This window comes from Kogia breviceps, chromosome 1 (assembly GCF_026419965.1).
Source record: "Kogia breviceps isolate mKogBre1 chromosome 1, mKogBre1 haplotype 1, whole genome shotgun sequence".
Classification (NCBI taxonomy): Eukaryota; Metazoa; Chordata; class Mammalia; order Artiodactyla; family Physeteridae; genus Kogia; species Kogia breviceps.
The window spans coordinates 43,498,680-43,516,639 of NC_081310.1; the positions used below are offsets into that span (position 1 = coordinate 43,498,680).

At 41.0% G+C, this 17,960-nt stretch overlaps 1 protein-coding gene across 1 annotated transcript in view; it reads right to left on the bottom strand.

Annotated features, from left to right (window-relative positions):
- Positions 1 to 3,845: 3,845 nt before the first annotated feature.
- Positions 3,846 to 17,960, bottom strand: part of AXDND1 (axonemal dynein light chain domain containing 1) — an 83,891-nt gene continuing 69,776 nt past the window's right edge. The window contains exons 22-26 of the mRNA XM_067017430.1: positions 14,998 to 15,114; positions 13,382 to 13,486; positions 7,906 to 7,988; positions 6,816 to 7,039; positions 3,846 to 3,987 (exon numbers count right to left, since the gene is read on the bottom strand). Of these exons, the coding sequence (XP_066873531.1) occupies positions 3,917 to 3,987; positions 6,816 to 7,039; positions 7,906 to 7,988; positions 13,382 to 13,486; positions 14,998 to 15,114 (600 nt within the window). The 3' untranslated portion in view covers positions 3,846 to 3,916. The remainder of the gene's footprint in view (positions 3,988 to 6,815; positions 7,040 to 7,905; positions 7,989 to 13,381; positions 13,487 to 14,997; positions 15,115 to 17,960) is intronic.

The following is a 17,960-nucleotide window of genomic DNA, read 5'->3' on the forward strand; positions in this document are numbered from 1 at the left end:
GAGAGGAGTTTCTTCTCTTGATGAGCAATAGTTCTGACCAGAAATCAGATACACTCTTCTTTCTTACCTGGGTTTGACTATTTGGGTGGTCAGAGTGGAAAATGGGAATGGATTACCAGCTGTACCTTGTGAACTTCAGGATCTGCTGGACATCTGGGATGGAAATATCTTATCTGCCAAAAAGCAGTTTGCCTCGGTGAGACAGATGATGGGAACTGTTAATCTTATCTTCAGACTTTCAAAATCGTTTCTCACAGCTGGCCTACAGATAGCCTGAAGTATGCCTCTGTCAGATCAGGGGCTCATGGAACCCAACCCCTGCAAGTACAAGAGGATGCCCTCCAAACAAAAGCCACTGCAATCCAGAAAGGCATGCAGGAGTCCTTTCATCAGCCATTCCAGAACAACAGGAACACTGCCCAGGTCAAATGACATTGCTGTGTACTGGGATTGTCTAGGGAGCGTCTGGAAGGCTGCCTTCACTGGTCTTGCTCTCAGATGCACCATCTAAGAAGTCCTGCTTTCTGAAAAGCTGTACGTGGCAGAGCCCATCTTTGAGGTCAGGGGGACTGGTGGACTTGCTCAACAGTCCTGAATAGGAGATTGTCTTGAGGCTGTGGCAGACCTGGCTGGAATGAACACTCCATTCTCCTGAGGCAGAGGCAGAAGTCCTGATGAATTCTAGACACTGCTTCCCATCAATATGGCTACAGAGGACCTCAGCCTCAGGCACAGATAGCAAGCACTCCTGTTTTGGAGGTATGCAGGCCCTAGGCAACAGGGCTATAGCAGTTAGACTCCTAATTTTAGAGCAGCTCCTCTGCTTCCTGTAGGAAAATGCTTGCTGGTAGGTGGCCCACTTACTTGAAATTCCAGAAGTGGGCAAATAGTGCTCTAGAGATTTGGGGCCTACAAGCAGAATTCTCAGCAGTCTTTGAAAGTGAAATGCAAAATGTAGGTTCCCCAGGCAATATCAGAGTCACTGATCTCCAGCTAGGAAAGGCCAAGAACAAGAGGAAAGCCCAGTCAATGTGTGCCAGAAAGCACCTGACAAGTGACCTGACCACAGACAAGTCAGTAGGACCATAGCATAGGACCAGAACTCTTGGGAGAGAATCACACAGTGCCCACATGCATGGAGTTGGTCTGGGTGTGTGATGAAGAACCAGGCCTGGTGGATTGGGGACTTGCTCCAAGTTCTAGGTTTCCTAAGACACTACCACCTCGACTTCCCAGGGACGTGGACCACATCACCACTGAAACTGGGGACTGGGACCCAGTGGAGTGTGATGAGGAACCTCCAGTCAGCACGGCTGTCTGGACATCGGAACACAGAGTGGCTGGTCTCCTTTAACACAAGCACAACAGCCTCACCTGGCAGCCCCACTGACAGAGAAGTTGTAGCAAGAGCTCCTCTCTCCACTCTGCTCAGGAGACCACCTCAGGGTGATCTTGAGAAGGTGTGGCAGGACTCAAGGACTATCTAAAACTTCCCACACATCAGCTACTTGGGAAAGTGGAGCTGCCCATGATAACTTTCAGGGAGCAGCAGTGCAGAGGCCTTCTCTGTAGCGTACTTTTTTTTTTTTTTAACCACCTAACATTCATTATGCCTTCCTACCAGCATCCTGATTCTCTTTGGTCATTTCCTTTTCCCATACTGTGTTCTGTCTTGGTGGAACAGCAGAGCAAGGTGTCCTTGCTTCCCTTTAAGGAAGCTAAAGAGATCCCTGAAATCTTCTCACCATCCCTGGTACATCCATGGGGTGGTCTGTGACTATGAGGTAGCCTTTCTCCCTCATGGGACTTTAAGAATAATGTAAGGATGGAAGAAATGACTGGCATTCATTTGGTGGTAGCAACTGGGTGAGATGGTGAAGCAATTCTTGCTTCTGAAATCTAAAACTACCTCATCCTATCTGTTCCTAGCCTGGTTCTTTAAGACTTTCCTTCAATCTCCTGAGCTCCCCAACATGCTTTCAATAAATTATCCTTTCGCTTGTGGTTTGTAAGAATGGCTTTTTGTGGCTCACAACCAAACCACCCCAACTAGGTCTATGGTACCAAACATCTCATTCTAATCGTAGTGGCACCAGGCATAACCCTGACCTTTAAGACAGCCTTCCACCCGATGAAGCGGACACATTCTGAGGGGCAAAACTCTCATGTTCAGGGATGGGGGCTGCTGATTTGTATGGAAATTATGACTCATTCCTATAAAGTAGGAAATTAATTTTTTAGAAAGTAGGCTGAAATCCCACTAAAAAGCCCCAAATTTGCTAGAATCATTCAAGAATCTCTTCAGGAAAGTGAAAAGGGTAGGGCTGGCTCTGCCCCAGCAAGTGGTAACTGGAAGCATGAGCCAGTCACCTAAGCTGTGGCTTTCAGTTGGGCCATGAGCCCTGTCAACTGTCTGAAGAATTTCATGTTTTCTTTCCCCAGAATTAAGAAGCCATCCAGTAGGCTTAGACTGACCCCAAACATTTTTGAGACCCACCTCCAAACACTTTGATATGTGTGGGCAAAGGCAGGCCTGACCAGTGGTTGGGCTTAACTAGGGCTGAGGACTCTGGAGTCAGAGGGTTTCTGAGGTTTAAGGAGCAGGCAAAGGCCTACAATTCCAGGAGATAAATCCAAAGGAACACCAAATATGCAGAGCCAAAGCAGGTGCAGAAATCTCGGAGGTGTTTGGAGCCAGGGAGAGATAAAGCAAATGCAAGTGAGCCAGGAGCAGTGAAGTAGGAGGGACCCCTGCTGAGCGACTGCCCAGAAGTCCATTTGTCATTTGCAACATATTTTTGCAGCTTAGTCCATCTCTAAGCCTAGATGCACCCAGGGTCACGAACAGAGCAGATAAATGAGGCAATAAAAGTTAAAAATGGAGATTCTGGGTGAATCTTCAGCAACACTAGCCCCTGTGAAGGAAGCCATCTGAGCAATGGCCTGGTGGCCCATCGCCACTGTCAAACAATCCAGACACAGGTCCAGCAAGCTGGGGGCTCTGGCACCAATCAGCTCTGTGACCCTGGGGAGTCTTATACCCATTTGGGGCCTCTATTTCATTCTGAGAAACGGGGATAACAGTGTCTCCTCCACCTACTTCGCAGGGTTATTGTGAAGACCAGATAAATCTTAAGAATGCCTGAAATAAGAAATCTGAAAACGCTGCAGAAACCTAAGAGCATTATCAGGATCCTCTCTCTCTCTCTTTTTTTTTTTTAGTTTATTTACTTTATCTATTTATTTTTGGCTGCATTAGGTCTTCATTGCTGCACATGGGCTTTCTCTAGTTGCGGCAAGCAGGGGCTACTCTCTTCATTGCGGAGCACGGGCTCTAGGCACGCGGGCTTCAGTAATTATAGAACGCGGGCTCAGTAGTTGTGCCTCGCTGGCTCTAGAGCATAGGCTCAGTAGTTGTGGCGCACAGGCCCAGTTGCTCCATGGCATGTGGGATCTTCCCGGACCAGACCTCGAACCCGTGTCTCTGGCACTGGGCAGGCGGACTCCTAACCACTGCGCCAACAGGGAAGCCCAGGATCCTCTCTTTAAATTGAAAAAATAATGCTTTTTATTTGCCACTCTTCTCTGCAGAGTTCAAAGTCCTCAAAAAGCATTATTTTCTTGACAGAAACTGACACTTTTCATAGACTTCTGCTGGGAAATCAATTGAAGAAGAGGCTAGAAAACCTTTGCACAGCCTATTTTTAATCTTGGAAATAAACGAATACACCCATTCCTTACAGCCATCACTGACTTTTAAAGAGAAGATGTCCCTGAGTTGTCTGTCATGGCTTTTCTGGTAGATATTGCAAAGGGAGTCCCTTCAATCAAGCCACAATGTCAGCTCAAAAGTGCAGAGATATCTGGGGTGGGTACAGTGACAGAAGCCATGGTGAAGCCTAGTGTCCTACGGTTGTTATTTGGATTTCATCCTGTAAGTGGTTTTAGTCCAAGTTCTGGATTTAGAACCCTCCTTGTGCTGTACCTCTGAAAAGACAAAAACAATTATTGTAGTAACAATATATTTACTAAGAACTTTTAACTTTACAAAGCATTTTAAAAATTCTGTTCTGCATGAGTAAGCCCCAAGCTACAAACTATTTGCCCAAAACTTGACTCTACATTGGTTATCGGGATTGAGAATGCATTTTCTCAAAGTTTCAGTGTAGTCAGTTAGTGGGTCCTGGAAAAGAGTAGTATGTGGTCAAGGAGAGAAAAGAAAGAAGAATATTTCTTCCTTCCAGTACATACCCCAAGCTTGGTGGGAAAAAAAATTCAAATAGAGCTAGTATCCAGAATCCTCCTAATCCATCACTGTACCCCTTTTCTATCTCCTGGTCCCTCCCTCCAGTCTCCCATGCACAGACCCTACACAAGCCCCACCCTCGGGATGGGTGCAGGAGGACTTCTGCTGTCAAGCCTGCTCTCTGTAGCTGCTCCATGATGCCCAGGTTCTCAAATGGAATCCTTCCAACTGGCTGCTGCCACCTTCATCCCACATTTGACTTTCACCTTGTTCACTCCCTGTCTTGTCCCCATTCCTAATCATAAGCCTCACTTTGATCAGAGACTAAGCCATATTCTTCTTTGTAAACTCCCCTCTTGATTCCTTTCTTCATTAATAACTCAGAACACAGTAATTTGCTAATTTTTAAAAATGACATAGAACAAAAATAAATGTCTTCCTACTCTATCCAAATCTTCTCTTTACTCAGCATTCACAAGGCTCCTACCTTTGCCATATGATTTTCCATTCCTTCACTGCATAACTATCAGGAGAGAAGTGATCTCCCTGCACTAACTAATATAAATATGACCCAGTATACGCCATATGCATGTCAGATTGCTCCAGAGGTGTCTGCATTTTTTAAAGGAGCTGCCTGCTAATTCTAAGAAATGTCTAACGTGTGGGTTTTTCGGAGAAATGTTCAGGTCACCGCATGGTATGGGGAATGCCTTGCTTAGCAGCCAGTTCCCCTAAGCTTTGCAAGCCTTCTCTCATCCTCTACTTTTGAGCCCATGGCAATGACTTTGATGAGGGTGTGGAGGAGGGGGAAGAGTGGCAGTAACCTAACCTTGTGTAGGTTATTGCTTGCAGGTTGGGGCCTAACTGTATATCGTTATCCTCTACCTAAAATTATTAAAACCTTTTAACTCTGGATTTAAACTAATCCCCAAGACTTTTATGGAAATGGACAAAACTAAAGTCACTCATTCCATGTTGAGGTAACTGCTCCAGTTTAACACATAGACCTTTTGTGTGGTTTGCATACAGTATTTACTTTTCTGTAATCTGGAAAAAGTCTAGTTTCCAGATTATCAGGATAAAATTACACCACAATAGGAGAAGATACAGTATTTTTTTAATTCATGAAAACTCCCTCACATATATTCAGACCTAAAGCTAAAGGATTTTCACACCTGTAATGATTAACATTTTACCAGTTCAGAGTTAACAGAAGGGGAGAAAATGGGCTCACACTCCTCCTCCAACATTGATATGATATACCATAGCTGGGCCAGAGACTGTGAGGGATTGGCTAACTTACTGCTTTTGCTAGGGGGGCATAGGTAGAGACAGGGGTGACAGAGAAAACAGAAAGTAGATATCTGCCCAGTACTACCCTTGGCACCAGGACTTGTCCTAGGAACACAGGTTGAAGATGAAAGCAAAAATCAAAAAATAGCCTCCAATATTGGGAATATTAAGAACTGTTTGAGGGCAGATTATAGATTAATTACAGATAAGAAAATGAAGAGTTAAATTCCTTTTCCTATAGAATAAAGAAGATTATTTTCATCATAGACAATCCACTACGTACTAAAAACCAAAGACAAAATTCCCCATAAACCTCCATCAACCAGAGACAATATATACCAATGTTTGGGCATATTTTGTTCTGTCTTTTTTCTAGCTTTAAAATGTTGTGTCATATTCTGTTTCCTGCATTTGATTTTTTTTTTGATACGCGGGCCTCTCATTGTTGTGGCCTCTCCCGTTGCGAAGCACAGGCTCCGGACGCACAGAGTCAGCGGCCATGGCTCATGGGCCCAGCCGCTCTGCGGCATGTGGGATCTTCCCGGACTGGGGCACGAACCCGTGTCCCCTGCATTGGCAGGCGGATTCTCAACCACTGTGCCACCAGGGAAGCCCTGATATTTTAACATAAGAATTTCTCATGTCATTACAAATTCTTTGTAAATACCATTTTAATGGTTGTATAATATTCAAGTATTTTAATGTAGCATAATTTATTTAATCTTTCTTCCATGATTGGAAAGGTAGGTTGTTTTCATTTTTTCTTCTTAGATACAATGATACACTGAACATCTTTGTGCATTAATTTTTGTTTCTGTATTTAGGATTATTTCCTTAGACTAGATTCTCAAGAGTGAAATTATTAAGTCAAAGTATATGTGTATTTTTAAGGCATATCCATGCATACACTCAAATTATTTTCTGAAAGAGCTATATCTGTCTGTCCACCTACAAGTATTATTTGTAAAACTAATTACTTTGCCCCCTCTGGCCAGCATTGTATTCTTTGCTTTTAAAAAGCTTTGCCAGTTTTATAAGTAAAAATTGTATCTCACATTAGTTTATTAGTTACCATTGTTAGTCATTTGTTTTTCCTTTTTGTGACTTGTCTGAAAAAGATAATTATATAATTATATGTGTGCGCATTCCTAGGAGAAGTACGAACTAGTAGATCACCACTAAAGATATGGATAGTCTTCTAAAATATTCATGACCCAATCAAATTTTTGCTCATAAATACAACCTAAATAAAGCAAAATGAGAAAGCAATCCTCACCTTTCTTTGGCGATTTTGAGGCTCTTTCTACTGGCCTGATTTCTTTTTCTTCTCTTTCTCCTTCATTTTCTTCTTCTTCTCCTTCAGATTCCTTCTCTTTATACTTCATCAGTATTTCCTCTAGTTCTTCCTCCAGTTCTTTATTTCTTATAAGGGTATAATGAAGTTTTTCATTTGCATCATCAAACTTCTCCTCTGCTTGTCTGGCTCTGCTTTCCACCTCTCTGATGTGGACAAAATCCAGAGAAACACAATAAAATGGAAAGGTTTGGAAAAGTGTCTTTCATGTCTAGAACCTCATTATCCAAAAAAGGCAGCGGGATTAGAAGAATATATCTGAACAGTACAAATAAGGGAAGCAGCAGCATCAATATTTAGCCAAGAATTGGGGGCCTAGGAGCTACTCTGGATGGTAATGTCAGAGTGCAGTCATGGTGTGATTTAAGAATACAATATATTTATCATTTCTTAGTGAAATCTGACTTTTGGGTATTTGGAATTCTCCATCAATAGCCAAGGAACCCCTTTTCAGTGGTTAATCTTGGCTTCTCTTTATTGACGTGATCCAACAAACAAATAAAATAGTGACCCTTCTTTTCCAGCACCTTTAAAACCAGATCTTACCATCAAGATAACCAGTTAGAAGTGTGTTTCTTAATTACTAGGGCACATGTTATATGTCTATATTCTCTTCTCATAGCATTCTTAGCTATTTAACTCTCTTGTCATTCCTATTATTTGGGTTATGTAGCCTTCTTTCCTGCACACAATAGCTTCTCTCAGTTCCATTTATTTCTCTAGTTCATCTCTTAGAAACATACTGCGTTGGATCCCTCCTAACACTCTACTCCCACCCCAGATATACACATACACACTTGACTTCCTCCATCTTCACTGTGGCTGAGGACAGATGTCCCTCCTGAAGCAGTGTAGTTCACTGCTTCTAGCAGAAGATTTGAAGATACCCATCCCACTTGTAAGGAAAAAGGAGGCAGGAGAACCAAAGATAAGCCAAGAAGCATGCATTTCTCAGCTAGACCTCCTGGTCAGCAATCTTTGTCTTCTTACCATTGTGGTGTCTCATACTTACATTAACTTCTCCTGCATGTATTCAATTATAGCCATTGCTTCAAGATACTTTGGGGCCAATGTACCTTCATTAGCTGATTCTCTCTGACAAAGAAAGTATGTACTATGAATGAACTGAGAGTCCCAAAGATAAATAGCCTCTTTCTTCAGTATGTTCTGGACCAAGCCTTCTTTTTCTACTATTCATGTTTATATAGCAGATGATTAAGCACACTCTTAATACCAAAGAAGAATAGGGATTTCCTGTGGCCAATTACCATACCAGCTTGCAAATTATTCACACTCTGGTGGACATAAATTTGATTAGCGTTGTAAAGAAGAAGCAGGAAGAACAAGATCAACAAAAAGAAGCAGAGAAAGAAGAAAAGGTTTAAAAAATAAAGAGAAGGGTAAACATGTTTCTTTAATTAAGTTAAAGATCAAGGAAATTAACTATATTTATCTTATTAATAATTTACTTCATTAAGCACATAACAAATTGCAAATTGCAAAATTCAATAAGATCTTTCAGTTCCTTAGGGAACCTCATAAATATCAAGGCAGAGAAAATATGAAAAAAACAAAATAAAATCTCTTTTACTTATTTTGACTCTATATTCCAGAAAACAAAATAAGAGGAAGATAAAAGAGAAAATTTAGAAGACAAAAACTATAAGCATATTTTTAAATGAATATTATGAGACATTTTCCTAAAACTGTGTACTTTAAAAAATCTCATTTATTCATGTTTCCCAAACAGAGGCAAGTAAAAGTTAAACCCCACCTTACAGATGGAAAGGGAGACCTAAGAGGATAGGCAGCCTGCCATAATCACAGAATGATCTAGCGGGTTAAAGCAAAATCCTCATCTAGGCCTCTCCATCCTCAATCACATATTCCATTGCACTATGGTCGCTTTTTCTAAAAGCAAACCAGCAAAAAGAAACTATATCAAACATTTTCACTTTTACTCTAGCTCTTTTACTCTCTTCTTATTTTCCCAGTCACATATTTTCCTCTTTCTGTTTTGCTTCCCCTTTGGGCAGTTTGTTTGGGAAGCAAATGCTGTCATTGTTCAGTCTGGACTAGCAACCTGTGATGTGGCTGTGCCTATACAGCGCATACTACTAATTTATTTGTTTTTTGAATCCAAAAGAAAGGCTTTCAGAGCAGAGGCATCTGGAAATGCAGTTCCACACATGATTTATATAGCTGCATGAAACAGTTTTAACTGTAGGTGGAAACCAAAGTAAACCAGGACTGTACTCTGCTAACTGTATACATTTGAGCCTTCCGACTCTCTATTAATTCAACAGATAGATATTTAGTTACAATGTGTTTTGACACCAGCAAGTACAGATTAATGGCTTGTGGTCCAGTTCAAACCCTTCAGCAGGAAATTCCCATGGTCCAAAATGCTGGACGTTGGGCTTCTAGAATTATGTCCTCCTCCATGTACGCCAGGTGACAACCTTCCCTGCGTCACCCATGTGCTGACACAGACGCCTCAAGGCTTATCACAGATACTGCCTTGGGCCCTCTTCTCATATTTTGAAGCTTCCTCTGGCTTTTATGCTTTTATCTGCTGTATAATAGAGACAAACGTGGGCTGCATGGCTCTTGGAAGCAATCGCATTAGACCTTTCTTGTCCGTGCCAACCTGCTGTAGCTTTGAGGTAGTCTCTCTCTCTGACTCCAGTTATGCCTTTGGCCTTTTTGGCTTGGTCTTCCTGAGGTTTGACTCTACTAATGGACTTTAGATTGGACTAATACCTCTGGCTTGAGCCTATCGCAGGGAGGATCCGGCTCTAGACCCAGTTCCTTGGAATCTAACACTCAGTACTGAACTCCTAGCCAGCCACAGTGCCCCTGTCATCTTTGGACATATTTTCTGGAACCACCAATTCCAAGGACTCTTCCCTGTTGCTGTTATAAGATGGGTAAGTTAGTTACTGCTCTTAATACCTATGCCTGGGGTACATGGTATTGTGGGAGGAAAACACATGCTTCTAAGGGCCTCCTTCAGCTTGGTGAAAAAATAGTGCTGATCCCCCAAGTCTGGCCCCTACTTTCCTTTCCAAAGGAGTTCATAGGTGATCCAGCAAAATCTCCCATTTTCCTCATACTTACAACTCTTTATAGATAGCCAGGACCTATGGTTTGAAGATAGGCCTAAAAGAGATGGTTTCTAACATCTTGCTTGTTAAAGTAGCTGAGCTGTAGGCAACCAAACTCATGCAGCCAGGCGGCAGTGCTTAGGGTCCACTGTAGCTCTGAGTGCTTTGCGTAGCCTCAGGGAGAGCCTGATGAATTTAGTCATCCCATATCTCCCCCATTCAGTTGCAATGTTAGAGCTCAGGCTGCTTCTCCTCCAGGGACAACTTTGGAATGAGTCCAGTTCAGAGAGGGCCACAAGGGGTGCCCTGCAACAGGATCTCAGACCTGATTAAACTGGGCTGCACCTGAAGGCAGAGCAGCCTTTCCCCGGGATGAGCAGAGGCAGAGTCAATGCTGCTTACTGGGGTCACTTGATTCACCAGTGAATCAGGCAAGTGCCAAATTGGGTATTGCCTGAAACAGGCACAGCAGGCCAAGCTTTGTACATGGTTCCTGCTTTGAGTATGGTCTTCAGGAATTCCCACAAAGTCCTAATTTCCAGCTAATTGAGGAGAGTTTGGAATAATTGATAGTTCACCTCTTCTCCTCCTAGTTATGGTGGACACTAGGGCATCAGGTAACGATATGAATGAGGCCTTGGTTTAGAAGGCCAAGCAATTAGCCTGTCCAAGCTGGTGGTGACTTACCACCACTACTCCTGTTATCACTCATATCTCAACCCCCAGAAAATCCTGTGCTGGAGTCATTTGAAGGAGGAGATACGAGGAGCAACTGGAATTCTCCGTGCTCAGGTCCCTAGCCTCCCAGTGGCCTGGAGCTACTTCTCACTGGAAACCCAGGACACAGCTATCTCTTGGCGCTCTCCTGCTCTATAACTCAGCTCCCAGAGGCAAGACAAGTTATACCTGCAAACCACAAGGTTTCTGCTTCCCTATCCCTTCCTTCCTTTTCTCTTTCCTTCCCCAGTGTCAATCAAACATACTGCCTCTTGGGAGTTGTTTTCAGACTGGAAAGAGAGAGTGCCACTGTCCAGTAGGACTGGTGCCTTGGATCTGTATCCTTTGCTAAATGGTTGCTTATGTTCTTAGGGCCAGAGGCTTAGTGTCTGTCAAAAAATTAATTAAAAAAAATTTTTTTTAATAAAGGAAAAACAAACAAGCAAACAAAAGCAAAAGAAAATTTTACAGTGAAACTTTAAACTGCCCTCAGGGAGCCCCAATGTCTTTGTGAATGGAAGGAGCACAGAGCCAAGGGCCTTCCTGCCCCATGGAGCCTGCAGTGCAGTCCAAATCAAGATAGCACTTCCCCCAGCTCTACTTCCTGCCCCAAATCTATGACCTCACAAGCCAGGTCAAGGACTTTTCATTCTCTGGGTACCAACGTCTCCAAAGATCAACTGTGTCTTCACTTGCGTAGCACAGTTAGGGCCCCTCTGTTTGAGTACCTCGTGACCCCTTTCTACCTGTCCAGTGGTTCGGCCACCATCCCATAGGATGAATGTGATTCTTCTTTACCTCCAGGAACTTGCAAGTACATCTGGATGACATCTTAGTCTACTCCCCAGGCCTTATGGTCAATGAGAACCTGGACAGTTTGGTCTTCAGTGATCTATAGTAGAACATTTACAACTTTTCAAAGCCTAGAGATAGACTTTCTGGGCCACATCGTCCTCAGGTGAGCTAGCCACATAGCACCACACTGTCCCAGATGGAATTCTGGCATCCTGGAGCAGGAGCCCCACACCACCAAAGACAAGCCCCACACCCTCCGTTTTGCCCCAGGCTACAGGTTCCTATTTTCCTGTCGACTTCCTGACTCACTCTGGACCTGACCCTGATGCCTTGCCAGGATAGCATAGCAGGGTTTTCACCTCAGGGGAGCAAATCTGCTGCAGGAGGGCTTTGGGTGGGACTCCTGGGGGTTCTCAAATAGTAAAGTGCTACGCTTTACCTGCCTTTTTTTTAATATGTCTCATGACATTGCGTTTGCATTGCTTAACCTTACCTCTTTGCCTCACAGTCTTAATGACTGACATATTAACATATAATTTTGTTAATTATAGAAACTTGTTGAAAAGGCATTACTTTTGGAGAATGTGATCGCAGCCTCCCCCCACTCCCATGTACCACTCTAACTCCAATTTTGCCAGCTCCTGCCTGACTCTCCACATGGTATCTCCCAGTTCTTCCTCCCAGAGTTGGAGCCTATTTCCTACAACCTCCCTGGACATACATCCCTGCAATCTGCCTCTACTTTGGACCATGCTGCCACTTTAGTGATCTAGCTGCCATCCACCAGGACCCTCACCACAGCTCCTCACCTCTACATGTACCAGTGCCTATTCAGATGTGTCAGACTCCTAGCAATGAAATGGTTCTTAACTTTGGGGTTGAGAAATTTGATGATGTCTATGGATTTCCGGCACATACCCCCTTCCCCAAGAAAATGCACAGTATGAAAACACATACAAAATGGTGCATACCATTTCAGGGGATTAGTGGGATGAAGCCCACCTAGAGACTCCTAAAGTCATGGCATCCTGTACAGAGAGATACCAATCTAGAGCTGACTTAAGTGTGATTGGTCTTAGAACATTTGTGAAGAAATTTTAAATCTGCTTTCCTACTGAGTTTCCATAGCTACTGTCTAAAGGTTTCCAATTTCCCAATAATTCTTGTGGTATCTTCTCATCACAGTTATCAATAGAGTTTGCTGAATGAATATATTTAAAACTTGGTCAAATATTGACCAAGACATTGTTAAGTTAAGGAAAGGGATGAAATGCTGATTTTAAAATGAGGTTTAGGACTTCCCCGATGACACAGTGGTTAAGAATCCACCTGCCAATGCAGGGGACATGGGTTTGAGCCCTGGTCCTAGAAGATCCCACATGCCGTGGAGCAACTAAGCCCGAGCGTCACAGCTACTGAGCTGGCGCTCTAGAGCCCACGAGCCACAACTACTGAAGCCCATGCACCTAGAACCCGTGCTCTGCAACAAGAGAAGCCACCACAATGAGAAGCCCACGCACCGCAAGGAGGAGTAGGCCCTGGCTCACCGCAACTAGAGAAAGTCTGTGAGCAGAAATGAAGACCCAACACAGCCCCAAATAAATAAATATATAAATAATTTTTTAAATTAAATAAAATAAAATGAGGTTTAAAGAAGAGAATGAAAAGTTTTTATAAAGCTAAGGTGAACAAACGAGTTTTTCCAAGGATGATGCTGGGAGAAAAAAATATCTGGAAAATATATTACTTAGGAGTTCTCTTGGAAAAGCTAAAAGTTATGTTAGATCCATACCATTTTTACAAATGTTAAATTTCCTAGTTCTTTTTTTCTCTAGTTTTGAATTTCCTAGTTGAGTTTCAGCTACATACCCAAGAAGACAATACATCTGTTCCAAACAGAGGTTGGGAATGGACATTTTCATCTACTCCAATGACTCGAATGAGTTTTTCCTTCTCTGTAGATGTTGAAGGTTTCTAGGGCACAGAAATACCACGGACGTGTTAGTGAGCTGCTGTGTGACACAGTGGCCTGGCAAGTTGCCTGGCACCATGTCTGAAGCTTTAGTTTTCCATTTGCTTTAATCATTCAACAAGCATTTTTGAAGACTTACAGGAAACACTGTGGGAGAAATTAGTGGGGATGGGGAAGTGGGGACAAGGGGAGATAACTGTGAGAAAAACAAAGAGGATTTCTTCCAGACCTCAGGCACTCACAGAACAGTGGGAGAGATAAGCAATAAAATAATTATGGTCTACATGATTACTTTTAGCATAGAGGTATGTTCTGAGAGCTATGTGCACCCAGAAAAGGGCCCTGTATTCTGTCTAGACACTCAGGGATTTTTTTACAGAGAAAATGATATTTGAAAGCTGAATAGGAGTTTGTAAAATAGAGAGAAAAGGGCCTGAACTAAGGCCACAGAAGAAGGGAAGGAGGGGATTTAAAAGGTATGATAGATTTAGTGGCCAAAAAATAATGTTTTCCATTTACTTTGCCTTTTATATGCCAAGCATTGTACCAGAAGTAAAACAGAAAATGCTAGTGAAAAGAGGCTTCTGTGTTATATAATATTTTTGTTCTGTTGTTCTGCATGTAGAGTGAGTAGAGGATCTATGTCACAGCCTGGGGTCATGCCAACATGTAAACTATTCACAGAAGAAACACCCCAGGGAAGTAAGTTAAGACAAAATGGAGAGTGATCATGAGTTCTGAAAGCTAAAGACAATAGTAGCCCACCCAGGAATTAGCGAGGGCTCTTATGCCAGACTAAACTAGGTTTGAATGCTGGTTCTGCCATTTATAGCTATATGATTTTCAGTAAGTCAGTCAACCTTTCTGAGCTTCAGTTTTCTTATCTGTAAAATGGGGGCAATAATATTTACCTTGAGGTTGTGTTGTATAGATAAGAGTTAACATGTGCAAAGCATATAGGTCATGGTAGGCACACAATCATCTGTAGTTACCATTGTATTTTCATTACTATTATTATTACAGATGCCCCAAGAAGGGTTGTTTTTACTAGTAATGCCGCAGCAGGGCTGGAGACAGGATAAGGAGAAGAGAGGTGTGGATGGCCTGGGGGCAGTGAGAAAAGGCAGCTCAGAATGGGAGCTGAAGAAGTGGAGACAAGGAGTTTAAACAACTATTTGAAAAATATGGCAATGAAGGGATAAAGAAACAGCATCAGGGTGAGAGGTAGATTGTGTAGTTAACAGTAGTATAGGTGAATGAGGCTACTGAGAAATGGCTGAATTTAGAAAGGAAGAGGAACACACTATCCTTGGAAAATAAAGAGATAAGTATGTCTGCAGGTATGATTAAACCTATATAAGGAAAGGAAAGAAGTTGAAGAGTTCACTCCAGATGCTCTCTTTCTATTTTCAATGGTATATATATATATATATATATATATATATATATATATATTCATTATATATTCATTCTTTAAAAATATAAAGGAAAAGGAAAAAAATACTAATCTTACCTCTTCTGCTTTCTCTTCTTCCTTTTCCTCCTCAAGTTTCTTATCCTCCATATTTTCTTCTTCATCTTCTTTAAGAAGCTTGTCTGCTTCAGGCATAGTTAATTCTTTTACAGTATCCTGTGAGACAAAACAATATTATATTATAGCTTAGTGGATATAAATATTTTAGCAGAATACTAGCAATATTTTCATTCAAAAATATTTAATGAGCATTAATTTTGCAACTGGGCACTGTGCTAGTGATAAGGATACAAAGGTTAATAATAATCACTGCCCTTAAGCAGCTTACAATTCAGTGGACAAGAAAATGCTATGGCTACATATAGTCACAGAGTAGGAGCACTTCATCCAGACCTGGTATTGGGCAGGGGTGAAAGAGAGGTTTAATCAGGAAGGTTTCCTGGAGGACATAATGTCTGAGTTTCTTCTTGAAGGATGAGTGAGGAGAAAAAAGATGGCACAAGGGAGTTCCAGGCAGAGAATGTTATTTGCACATGATTGGCTCTGAGAACAAAAGCAGTTCAAGAGGACAGAAACTTAGAGGCAGATGGACAGGGGCACAATAACAGAGGAAGGGCTAGAATATTACGCCAGGGAGATTGGATTTTATCCTGAAGGCAGTGAGGTACTTATAAATCAACTGACCTGTTTTGCATTTTAAAACAATCACTCTAGCAACAGGCGAGTAGATTTAAAGAGGAGGAAGGAAGGGAAGGTGGAGTGATTAATTGATTGAATGGATATGGGATGGTTAGGGAAAGGAAGCATCTTGAATGTCACCTGGTATATACACTATATACCACTACATAGGCCACTGCATAGATGATAATGCCATTCACAGAGATAGTGAACAAAGTTGGATAAGCAGGTTTGGGAACATAGATGAATTCAGTTAAGGCTGTGTGAGTTTGAGGCACCACTAAGATTGCCAAGCAGAAATAAGTAAGTAGCTGAATTTGTGGATCTGAAGTTTAGATTGGAGGGATTTTGGCTAAAGGTAAAGATTTAACAGTTATCTACATTTAGTTAAAGCCAAAAAAAATAAATTATATCGCCAAAGGAGAACTTGTGAAATGACTAGAGGATGAGGCCTTAGGACAGGAACCTAGTCACATAAAGGGTCAGGGAAGAAAGAGGAGCCTGCAAAGCAGGGTAAAAGTTGCCTCAGAAGTGTGAGAGGGCCACCAGGAAAGCCAAAAGAGAAGAGAGAAGGAGTAAACAGTGTTGAATATCTCAATGGAGTCTGCACAAATATTGACTGAAGACTGTCCTACAGAAGTTTATTGCAGCGATGTTTATAAAACAAAGCTAGATATAAACTCAATGCCCACGATAGGAAAATGCGCTTAAAAATTATGGTATAAACCATACAAGAAGTTATTTTATAGCAATTTAAAATTATGCTATAGAAATTATGTACATGGTATAGAAAAATATTCACAATATATTAGGATATTTTTCCAAAGTGAAAATACCTTTTTTTATGATAACACACTACTGATGTAAAATATTTGAAAGCTACAGAGAAATTAATAATCTGAACCCTCAGAGGTAACAACTATCACTTTGCTGAATATTCTTCTAGTCTGCTTTATACACATATAAACATGTTCATACAAATGAAATAATAATATATGTTATGTTCCCTAATCTGCTTTTCTCAATAACATATCATGGGTGATTCTTATTTCACTACATAATCATCTATTTTATCTGTACAGAATCCTATTATTTGAATGTACCATAATTTATGAAACCAATTCCCTATTGTTCAATATTTATATTGTTTCTGGTATTTTGCAATTATAAATAATGTTGTAATTAATATTCTTATACAGATATATGTTAGAATTATCAGATAGACTACATAGTTATATTTACACTTTTAAAGAAATAAGAGATCGAAACTGTGAAAGATTACAAAAATAATCAGACTTGAAAAAGAACCAAACAGAACTTCAACAATTAAATTTAAAACTCAACAGAGCTTTAAGAGCAGATTAAACTCAGCTGAAGAGCAAATTAGTAAATTGGAAAGTAAGTCAGAAGAAATCATTCAGGATGCAATGCAGAGAGACAAGGAGATAGAAAATATGAAAGAAGGTTAAAAGACATGGGGGACAGATTCCAATATATATCCAATCAAAGTTCCAGAAAGAAAGGAGAGAGCAAATATAGTAGAGACAATAATTGAAGAGATGATGACTGAAAATTTTCCAAATCTAATGAAAGATACCCAGCCAAAGAGTCAGAAAACCAAGAGAATCCCAAGCAAACTTTGAAAAGAAAATCTTCACCCACATGTATCAGAGTGAAACTACAAAATGCCAAAGACAAAAAGAATATCTTAAAAGTAGCCAGAGAGAAGAGATGGATTAACTTCAAAAGAACTGACAGCTGGATTTTCAATTGTCAATTTGGTAACAATAAAATCCAGAAAACAGTGGAAATAGAATCATAATATATGCTGAGAGAAAAATCATCCTAGAATTGTATATCCAGAAAAATTAAGAGTGAGGGTCAAATAAAGATATTTTCAGACAAACAACAATTGAGTTTGCCTCCAACAGATCCTCACTCATGAAAACTCTAAAGGTTAAGGCAGAATGAAAGAGGAGAATTATTCAATGCAATTAGACAAGAAAAAGCAATTAAAGGCATAATAATTGAAAGAAAGAGGTAAAACTATCTCTATTTGTAGGTGATTTGATTGAATATCTGGAGAACCCAAAAGAATCTATTGAAAAACTACTGAAACAATAAAATAATTTAGTAGAGTCACCATACATAAAATTAAAATACAAGAATCAGTAGTATATACACAGTTACCAACTAGAAGATATAATGGAAAAGAAGATCTCATTTAAAATACCAAAAAATAAAATAAAATACTCAGGCCTACCTTATAGTGCAAAATGAGCAAACTATAAAACAGTACTGAAAGGCATAAAAGTAGACATCCT